General features: G+C 33.0%; 1 protein-coding gene across 1 annotated transcript; it reads right to left on the bottom strand.

Annotated features, from left to right (window-relative positions):
- On the bottom strand, nt 3,893-8,620 carry LOC109345868 (proline--tRNA ligase, cytoplasmic). The gene is made up of 13 exons (XM_019585117.1): nt 8,497-8,620; nt 8,352-8,413; nt 8,186-8,280; nt 7,983-8,075; nt 7,332-7,448; nt 7,031-7,218; nt 6,483-6,549; nt 6,001-6,123; nt 5,767-5,919; nt 5,397-5,681; nt 5,072-5,290; nt 4,445-4,538; nt 3,893-4,114 (listed from the first exon to the last, which is right to left on the bottom strand). Exons 2-13 carry the CDS (start codon nt 8,401-8,403, stop codon nt 4,050-4,052), a joined length of 1,551 nt encoding a protein of 516 aa, XP_019440662.1. The 5' UTR covers nt 8,404-8,413; nt 8,497-8,620; the 3' UTR covers nt 3,893-4,049.

Consider the following 11,233-nt stretch of genomic DNA (forward strand, 5'->3'; position numbering starts at 1 on the left):
AGTGGGTTGGATACCACATCTTAACCTAAAACCTTAAGACATTAATTTTATGTGTTCATCCATTTATATGATCTTCGACTCATCAACTTTTATGCAATATGAAACTACTTCTTCACATTTGAAATACTCAACAATAACATGTGTGCACATGCTATGTTTAGTTTCCCCTCTCTTTTTACAATTCCATTATATTGAGATGAGTGAGAATCAATTCCATTATGTTGAAAAGCTAAAATAAGTTCACAACATTGTTTGGTTAGGGAGAAAAAAAATTACAACAAAAAACATATATTTAATCATGTAAAGTTATATGATTAATTAGTCTGTTAATATTTAACAAAACATGACAAAATGTGCTAAATCATGATTGCATAATTGTGTATTTTATCCTTTTATTACCCCACAGCCACCCCAGACATACACAAAGTTTGTTGTGATTATATTATGCAAAGTAAAATTACACTCAACAATCTTATCAAGCATTATTAGGACAAATAATATTATTTTATTTGTAGGTAATAGTATGACTTAAATAACGCCAACATTACATACAAGTCAACTATTGGTTTAGTGATGTAAGACTCTACTTAAATAATGCGAATATTACATACAAGTCAACTATTGGTTTAGTGATGTAATATTCTACTGAATCTTTGGATAAGGTCAAAAATCATATGTTTGATTCATGATAACGATATTTTGCATTGACAGGAAAAAAAAGGTGAACATACATTTCATGTTTTGGCAGTGTAATTAATGATGGAATCACCCAACCCCCGACACACTCCTAACATACATGAAATTGAATGCGTGGATTGTAATTATAAGAGACAGTTAGGATGAAACCATAACTCAGTCCAACATGGTAGAATGAAACATAAGACAATTTGCACACAAAAAATGTTGGATGTAACCATTTTTAAGATATTGATAACCATTTTGTAATAGATGATGGCAACTATTTTGTCATAAATAATGATGACCATTATCACTAATAAAAGTTAATCTTATATGTTGATGGAGGTAGAGATAAACAAGACACTTATGTATAGAATGTAGATCAATTGTCCTCAAATTGTGTTTCCACTTGGTCCCATTTAATCGAATGCTGACATTTACTAAAAAAAAATAATTAGTGGGAAGCGAAATTTAAATGGCATATTATTTTTTATTATGTATCAAAATCTGATTGGATGAGACGGAGTTTTGAACACAATTTAAGGACAAATGGTCTCCATTACGGGTTGTCATGATTAATGAGACAAATTTAGTCTAATACAATGTCAAAAGTATAAGAGAGCGAACACAAATGGAATCAATTACATGGGGTTCTACCATAGGTAGTTTGTGTATATGCAAACATGGGCAAGACCATATATTAAATTTTTTTGTTAGAATGTTAGGTAAATATCAAAATAATTTTGTTATTGGTCGATCACTAGGCAGAAAACTACAAAGAAAACTTTCCCCTACGTACAAGGAATTAAGGATTACATGCTCACGATCCAATGAATTAGAAGTAATTGGATATTTAGACTCGGATTTTGGTGGATGTATTGAGACTAGAAAGTCTACCTTAAAGAAAGTGTTATTACATCATTAAGGCATAATCGTAGCATGTTTTGAAGCTAAGGTTGTTCAATTAGATATGGCTGCAAAAAAAATTGTTTTACAACATGGTGTTGTTAAGTGTTAATATAATCACCAAGGCACTGAAATTTTACTATAATAATTTCGTAGAAGTGTGTGTTCTCTAAGAACCACGAATACTAAAAGGTGACGAAATTATAGTATATATAAGCATGTCAAACAAACTTTATGATTAATGATATGTTAACAAAAGGTTAATAGCAAAGGATTTAACATATATAGATTGAAAGTGTAAGAGTTTTTTTACACTGTCAATAAATCATTCATCATTAATTTGTGAATCACCATTGATTGTCACACAAAAATAATACAGATCAATGATGGATGATGTGTTTACACTGTTAGTGCATAGATTTTAAACTCATATCTAAATACTTTATGTACATAAAAAATGAGCCTTGCTTCTTCTTTTGAATGAAATAAAGGATGTTGAGATCATTATGTTTATGTGTTTCTGAACCTTGACAAGTTGTTTCTAATATTTGTGCACATTATTATCTTTATGAGTTATGGAGTGAATGCTTGAATCAAATGCCTTTTTGGACAAATTTATTTTTCAAAATTAATTTATTTGACAAATAAAACATGTTCATTAAGAAAAAAATAATAATTTTTTTACGAGCCAAATAAAAAAGTTTAATTTGGGGAGCCGTAAAAGATAAATGAATAATAGTGTGTTTAGTATGTGGGTGCGTATGAGATATATCTAAAAAAGTTGCATTTGCATACATTATGTTTTCTAACCATTGCATATAATCTTATAAGACATAAGTTACTAGCTTATATAAAAGGTATAAGGCACTTAAAAGTAGCTTATCAAATTCCTTCAAAACTTTACCAAACATAAGAATAAGAGAATTGTTTTAGTGTTACCAAGGTGGTCCCTAACTTGAGGTGAGTGTTGGAAAGCTAATCTCAAAAAATCAAGAGATACACAAAATCTCATAATCATTGGGATCATACTTAATTACCTTTTTTTTCATTTTTGGATAAACTCTCTCTTAGTTATCATTCCATTTTTTGGAAGGGCTTTTAGTTATTTAGTTATGAGGATAGTAGAGTAAGTTTTTTTTTTAAACTTACTTTTCATCCTAGTCATCAATTCTAGAGAAATCTAATGGTTTGAATTAGTGAGTATATCTAACCCATTAGATATCTCTAAAATTGATGACTAAGATGAAAAGTAACTTTAAAAACTTAATCTCAAAGTAGTTGAATTCTTATCTTTCCTATCTTGTGGGATCAAGCAAATAATATTTTGCTTCCATTTCTTTAGCATCAAAAGGTGCAATTATATTTTCCTCACTCAAATTATAAAATCACATTGTTCTTGGTTATTTACTTTAAACCGAGATGCTCAAAATCTACTATTAATTTTTTTATTCTTATTGTCTTATCCCAATGAATCAAGAGATAAACACTTTGATTTGTTATTTTAACACTAAGGACAATATGTTGATTTAACATTTCCTGAAATGAAGCAGAGGCATGAAACAAGAATCCAACTTTCTAATGCGTGAACCAATAACATATTGATCTAATGGTATAAACAGATAAACCAAAATATCAAAAGTTCGATTCCCAAAAATAACAGTTGACAGAAAAAACAATCACACAAACGAATTAATTATTTACCTTGGTATACCAAAAACTTTCTATTGCATGAGCTGCTTGACTACCTTTTCTAAATCTAATCGTGTCTAATGCAATTTATAAGCTTAAGTGTTATTAGAAATTATAAAAAGTGATTATTCTAGCAAACAGGGGATTGAATCAGCAAGAAATTTTAGATGGAAGCTTCTTACCAGAGAAGATAAAGGTAAAGGATCACTTTTATCTTGATTATGTGATAAATGTCAACATATTTTCAGAACCACTTACAACTAAATACATGCAACACCCTTTATGTGATTCCTTGCACCAATAATTCAAAAATTTAAGAGTGAATATCCACTTTTTGTCATCAATTTTCATGTATACCAATGTTATCCCAAAAAAGTAAAAATTCAAACTATTACTCAAAATCAGAAATGTGAGTCAATAATTTCTATTATCAGTCATATAAATGACTAATTTAACTCACATTTGATATTTTTGGGACAATTTTCGATTCTCAATATTCAAGGGAACAAATTGATACACAAAATTTTTTAGGGGCCAGTATTTCCTTCAGATCTAATTCAACAGGAAGTGGGACATTTATATACAGGGAGGAAGAAGAATAGAAATCCAAATGCAAATATATTTAAAAGTATTTTTATGGTTTATCATTTTTCAATCCAAGAAAAATGTAGCATACAGAATCGAAGTAGAAATAGTTGAAAAACAAGATCCAAGCAAATGAAAAGTAATATTTGTGTTCAACAATTCCAGATTAGCACCATCAATACTGATAAGGTCTAGTAACTTCTGCCCCAGTATGACCACTTCTTTGCAGGCTTTCCTGATGCAAAGCACTTGGTACCTATGTACAGCCACCACATAAGGTCTTAATAAGCAATATCATATCATTGAATGTGATAGACAGAAAGTAATTCCTTAGAGTATAGTAGTATAAGACACTGGCTGATAGTATGTTACTCATATGAAGCTAAAGCTGCACATATCTTTTAAGGGCGGGTTGCAAGAGTTTAATTTGTATGCATTGTTAGTGTAAAACTTTTTTACCGTATCATCCAATCTTGTGTTGACATACAAAACATTGAATGCAAGTGCAAAAGATTTGTAATGACACTGAACAAAGTTAAATTCAAACGATAATAACACCCGTGTGTGATCGAAAAGGATTATATACCTTCTGGGAGTTCGGGCTGTTCAAAGGGGCTACAAAGAGTCTTAGCTGCTCCGGTCTCACCCTTTGTCCTTGCTTTCACATCTACCTCCACCTCCTGAAGCATTGTAGACCAAATAAGTTACCAAAATAGAACCAAACCACAGCACGCATAGCCAGACATTTTAGAATATTGCGCATTAAACAGCTAAGTAGTGTCCCATGAGAGAAACATATATATTATGCAATAGGGTTTCCAAAATATCAACATCAAGGTCTTTTTGTCCAACAAAGATGACATAATTGATAACTCAAGCAAATAAAGTGCAATCTGGAAGGAAATTGTGAAATGGAAAATATTTAGGTTGGCCCAATCAAATGTTTTATTTTTCGTTAATAAAGACCTTATCTACAGCCTAAGGGCACCAAGAAACTGGAAGTTTTGAAATAAAAAGTGTTTTGACCCCAACATATTTTTCTGCAACAAAGTGTGTAGTTAAATAAATCATGATTGAACCCAATCAGTGAGTGGTGTGAGATTGGTAAAAATAGAATTAAATTTGGACCATGAAAAAACAAGAATTAAAACTTGGAAAGTGTATCATCAAGACACTTGGGACATTGAATTTCGACGAAAATCACAACTCATACCTCCTCATCACACCAAGGAGCTAAGATCATTTTTCTTTGGCTCAAAGCTTGAACAAACTCATCCCATGTATGTATGACCTGAATGCATTCATCACGTTTTTGTTTTGCAACTTCAAAAAGGTTTTGTTGAATATGATCGAGCAACTTTTTTATTTCCACAACCGAATCAGCACTTTTAATGTCTATCTTTGCTCCATTATCACGTCGTACAGCACGGACCTGTGCATAATCTGAAGATATTTAATTGGTGTTCCATGAAAAACTGACAACGTAGAAGCAAAAAGGCATATATGAGAATTGATGCAATGGTAGGAAAAATTGTGACCTGCTGATTTGCTAAATCCTTTGGCCCAATTTCAATCCTTAGGGGAACACCTTTCATTTCCCAGTGTGAATACTTCCAACCAGGAGAATAGTTATCTCTTAAATCTGACTCGGCACGAATACCTGCTTCAACTAATGTATTAACAGTAGCAGAACAGGCATCCAAAATTCCTTGAGTATCAGCATCTTTGTAAGGCACGGGAATCACAATGACTTGGACAGATGCTACTTTAGGAGGCAGCACCAATCCCTTGTCATCGCCATGAACCATCACCATCACCCCAATCTGTTCAAAAAAGGCACAAATATAAACACAATCAGATGTATAGGAATCGTCATCTGGATGTATATTCATGAACTCAAATCCTTACAGTTCGTGTGCTATAGGCCCATGAGTTCTGCCAGACCCTTGCCTTCTCACGATTCTCATCTTCAAATTCTATATTAAACATTTTAGAAAAATTTTGGCCTAAGCAATGAGAAGTTGCACCTTGTACACCACGACCAGTGTTTGGAATAAATGCCTAGCAAAAGGAACACCACTATTTATAAACAAAATTCCAGCATTCAAACAATGTGTTCATACAAGAATGTCAGACACGTACCTCAACACTGGTAGTGTAAAGTCCACCAGCAAACTTCTCAAGTTCACTTTTCTTACCCTTTATGACAGGAATCGCTAAATACTCTTCATAAATACGCCTATATAACTCCAAAATATCAAGAACCTGAAACAGTGACAATTTAGAATATTTTCAAAACAAATTTAAAAAAATATAATCTTTATAAATTGGGACATCCATGGGCTTGGCTGGAAAATTCTGAACTAATTCATATCTGCGGATAGCATGCACCAGATGAAAAAAGAATTTTATAGCTAATGAAAGTTGTAGAAAACCACAAAAGGGAACACACTGCTACATTATTTTGGTTACAAAACAAAGCAAATTGTTCATAAGGCACCATATTTGTATTTTAAAAAGCACAATTAACACCTCTTTGAAACATGCAAAAAAAAGAGATAATAAAAATAGTTATTCACATACGATTAAAGAGTTTTTCCTAAAATAAATATTTGATGCAATACCTCTTGATCAGCTTCCTCCTTTTTTGCAAAAGCAGTGTGTCCTTCTTGCCAAAGAAACTCACGACTCCTGTAATCATATACTTATTTATAAGCACAACAAAATGGACTATTTAACAAACTTCATAGCAAATAATATAAATAAACTAATCTGCAAGAAAGCAACAATATCTAAAGCCAAAATTAATACAGAGAGACTAATATAATACAAGTACTATTTCTTGCAGATTTAAGATAAAATTACTAGATCAAAATAATAATGAAGGGAGGACAAGCCCGCTTCAGTAATCATTACGACCACTTCAATCATCACAAATCACAATGAACACATCACCATAAGTACCACAAGAGGAAAATCCAATAATCCATTCAGAAAGAAAACATGCAAACTGTTAAGGCATTACACAAGAAATACAAATGAAGGCAGGAGATTCCAAAATCTGTAAGCTATTAATTAAATTCAAATTTGAAATTATACAATATTTTCTCAGAAGCCAACTATCCTTACATGACATGGAGAAAGGGAAATGAGGTTAAAAACTACTTAGTACCTGATGAATGGTGTCGGATTGCTGAACTCCCATCTAACAACATTGCACCACTGATTAAGCTTCAATGGCAAGTCACGATGCCCCCTTATCCACTTAGAGAAGTAGGGATACATGACAGTTTCACTAGTTGGACGAATGGCAATGGGAACTTCTAAATCGGTTTGCCCAGACTTTGTCACCCAAGCAACCTGGAAAGAATAAGACGTGAGATAAAGAATTTTAGTTTTTTTTCAAACGATTATGTCCTCCAGAAAGCAATGGAGTTGTGCGCGATGGCCCCAACATATTCACAAAATCTCACCTCTGGAGCAAATCCCTCAACGTGCTCCTTCTCCTTTTCCAAAACTCCAGGAGACACAAACAAAGGGAAATAACAGTTCTTGATTTTCAATTTCTTAATTTCTGGATCAAAAAATGCCTGCACATTGTCGTTGACACAAAAAGAGAATTTTAACCAACAAATTATGAAAAACTTCAAATAATTAAATCCACATATAATGACTTTTAGAACCCATTTGTTTATAGAGGCTTTTCAAAACAGTTGTTTTATGAGAATCTGAAAAATATAGCTTCTCATGGAAGCTGAAATTCATCTTTTTAAGCTTTTGCTTTTTAGTAAAACCCAACCAAACACGCGCTAGATGCAAGAAGTATTCCCACACAAAACAGGCTCTTGTGCATTGACAATACAGCTAATTGGGAGAAATTTCAGTCTATGACAAGCATACTGTTACTATTTATTGACTGCATCTAGACCAAACAAACCAGTGTTTTAATTTACACTCCACATCCACAATTGTGGCAGCAGTATTGCTGTTTCCGGCATCACAGCCACATCAGTCAAATTCTTCCGCAATTGCAGTAATCACCATATAAACGCCGGCCGCAATATAGAACACTGAACAAACAATACAGCAAAACAAATCCAATGTAAGAAAATTAAGAAACTCACTTGCATGATCTCCCATATCGACATCGCCCAAGGCCTCAGAATATAGCATCCAGAAATATCATAATACTCAATCATTTCAGAATTAACCACAACCTGTCCAATTAATCAAACAATATCAGATCTGAATGAAAACAACGTTGACCTAACAAAAAACCGTTAAAATCATCATAATCATAATCATTATCATAATCATAAAGATATACCTCAGAATACCACTCTCCGAAGTTCTCAGCCTTCTTATTCGTGAGTCCTAAACCAGTTTCCTTCTTCACCTCCTTCTTCTTACCACCACCACCGCCTATAAAACGAATATTCAGCGTTAGAATGAACGGTAAATAAAAAAGCTGAAAAAGTGAAAATCGATTTTACCAGATTTTTGCTTTGAGGAAGGATTTTTGGTTTTGACTTCATTCCCTGCCATTGCGAAGGAACTGAAACGAGAAATGAGAATTGTTATAACGAATTAATGAAAAAGTGATTTTGAATTTGGAATGAAAAAGAGAAAATAAGTTACCGATTGCAGAGATGACGAAGATGAAATAAGCGTGCGAAAGCGATTTTGAGTTTACTGAACAGCGAATCGAATTCGGCGGCTAGGTTTTAAGAAGCCACTTCTCTTTTTTTTTTCTTCCTTTTTTTTTTTTCATTTCATTTTTAACTAACCTTATCAATTATAAATTTATTTCCAAAAATTAAAAACAAACTAGCACATAATCTCCTAATTATATTTGATATCCTATAATGAGTGTCATTCAATGTGTCATAATATTATGATTGGTTAAAAAAATATTCAAATTAAAATTTAATTTTTAAGTTTTAACTAATCATAAAGTCATAATACATGAAATGACACTTATTATAGATAGCAGATGTGCACCCCATAATCTCCAACAAAGATTAAAGTATTTTTTTTTTGTGCTTCTAATGCTATCTCCTCACCTTTTAGATTAATGACCTAATTCTTTGTGAAAGCGTAAATTTAAAGTATCTAAAAACACTACTGTTATTTGTGATTGATTAAAAAATAGTACTTCTTAGAGATGACAATTGATCGAAGAAACATCTATGCCACTACATATGAGAGATTGATGGAAAAAAACCATGACAAGAATTTTCATTGGATTACTAGTAGGATACCCGTGTATTTGCACAAGCGAAGTGTTTTATTATTGGTATGAATTTAAATAATTGAATTTCGAGGTTGTATAATAAGAGGGGGGAAAGTTTTTTGTATGTTAAATATTATGGAGTGTAACCTTAGATGTTGTTAATTTGTATTTAATCTCAGAAAGTTTGTTGGGAATGCTTGAAATATGTTATTGTATTAGTCCTACATTGTCTAGTATTTAAATAGAATAGAGTAACCAATGTTATATATTGGACTCAGATCCTTGTTATAATGTGCACCAGATATAAGCATCAAATAGAAACATTTCATGGGCAGGTGGGCCCATAGGTGTGCTAAGGTTTGTATTCATTATTCTCTAATAATATCTTGATAGTTGCTTAGCGGTCCCAGAGACGTGGGCACAATTGGCTGAACCTCGTTAACAAATTTTTTTGTTTCTTCTCTTATATTTATTCTATGCTTTTATTTGATTGCTTGTGGCCAACGTTGCGCAACGATCGTTTCCGTTGCACTAACAATTGGTATCAGAGTCAACTAGTAGATGACTCTTAACCCAGACATCAGATAATGGCTAAAGAGAGGGTGAATGCGTGATGGCTAGACAAGGTGCGTCAAAGGTAATGGCAAAGATAGAGTAGATGAGTTGAAGGAGAAGGAAACATGACAGCACTGTAGTGTGATGATCCAGAACCCCATAAGTTCACGTATTGAGTTAGGATCAAGGCGGAGATAAAGACTCATGTGTTGAGTTTAACATAGAGACAAATGCTGACAATATCTCTATAGATAGAAACTATATATCCTAATGGCGTGTTTGAGACATCATAGTGAAGGATATTAATTGTTAGCAGATCTACAAAAGCACAGAGGCGCTAGCTGACTTTGATGTAGGGTGTAACATGAGCATTAGCTTTGATGCAAGTTATAACACGAGCATTGGTAGAGATGCAAGTGGTGTGACATGGGCATTGGCTGTGATGCAAGGATGTGACACATACATTAGTTAGCATTGACGCAAGGTGTGTGGGTATACTCCTTATGGTGGAGTATGATAGTTCTTTTGAACTAGGATTGTCGGAGTAGACAATAGTGGTAGTGATTGAGACTTTCCAAGGAAGCTCCAAGGTTCAGTTTGACTGAGTATTGAAGAGGATAATTGTTGGTGAACTTTTGTGTAGATGTTCCAATATATTGAAAGACTTCCTTACAATAGGTGGCTAGGCGACGTATTCCATTTGATGATGATACGGGAAGTTGCACTACAAGTTTGGAGAGCTAGGCTCTTGATAACATCGTCAAGGATACTTAAAAGGTCTATGTTGTATGGGAGCAGTTAAAGAGAATTAGACATTGAACAATGTGGAATTATATATTCACTAAGGTGGAGATTCTTGTGTAGATTTCCTAAGGAGCGATATATTCTTCTATTTTAATCAAAGTGAAGATTGTTGGGAATGCTTGAAATATGTTATTGTATTAGTTCCATATTGTCTAGTATTGGAATAGAGTAGAGTAACCAATGTTATATATTGGACTCAGGTCCCTTGTTATAATGTGCACCAGATATAAGCATCAAATAGAAACACCTCATGGGCAGGTGGATCCATAAGTGTGCTAGGGTTTACAATCCTTATTCTCTAATAATATCTTGGTAGCCGCTCAGCGCTCCCAGAGATGTAGGCACAATTGGCCGAACCCTATTAACAAATTCTCTTGTTTCTTCTCTTATATTTATTCTATGCATTTATTTGATTGCTTGTAGCCAACACTACGCAATGATCGCTTCTAATGCACCAACAAAGTTAAAATAAATGACACATTAGATTTAGGAAAAATAACAATGTAGTATAAGAATCTTGAAGTAGAAGTAGAATACATGTTACAAGTTTTAGAAAACTTCCTTATAAATCATATTTGTTGTTGACCTTGTGATTTGTTTATTGCCAAGGCATATGAAACAATCATAGGAAATTGTCTCATTGTCATCTTAAAAAGTCATGGAGATCGGGATAGAGACATTGACATTCGAGGAATATATTCCTATGTTTTTCCCAAACATAATTTTTGCTTCGACAACATGATTTACCAATTTAGTAATAATCAATCTTGTATCATTACATAA

The sequence above is a fragment of the Lupinus angustifolius genome, chromosome LG04 (genome assembly GCF_001865875.1).
Source record: "Lupinus angustifolius cultivar Tanjil chromosome LG04, LupAngTanjil_v1.0, whole genome shotgun sequence".
NCBI lineage: Eukaryota > Viridiplantae > Streptophyta > Magnoliopsida > Fabales > Fabaceae > Lupinus > Lupinus angustifolius.

Coding starts and splice junctions, on each gene's coding strand:
- LOC109345868 (XM_019585117.1), bottom strand. CDS start 8,403: ATGGCAGGGAATGAAGTCAAAACCAAAAATCCTTCCTCAAAGCAAAAA. Junction 8,076..8,185: donor TCGGAGAGTGGTATTCTGAG/GTATATCTTTAT, acceptor TTAATTGGACAG/GTTGTGGTTAATTCTGAAAT. Junction 7,219..7,331: donor TTGAGGGATTTGCTCCAGAG/GTGAGATTTTGT, acceptor TATTCTTTCCAG/GTTGCTTGGGTGACAAAGTC.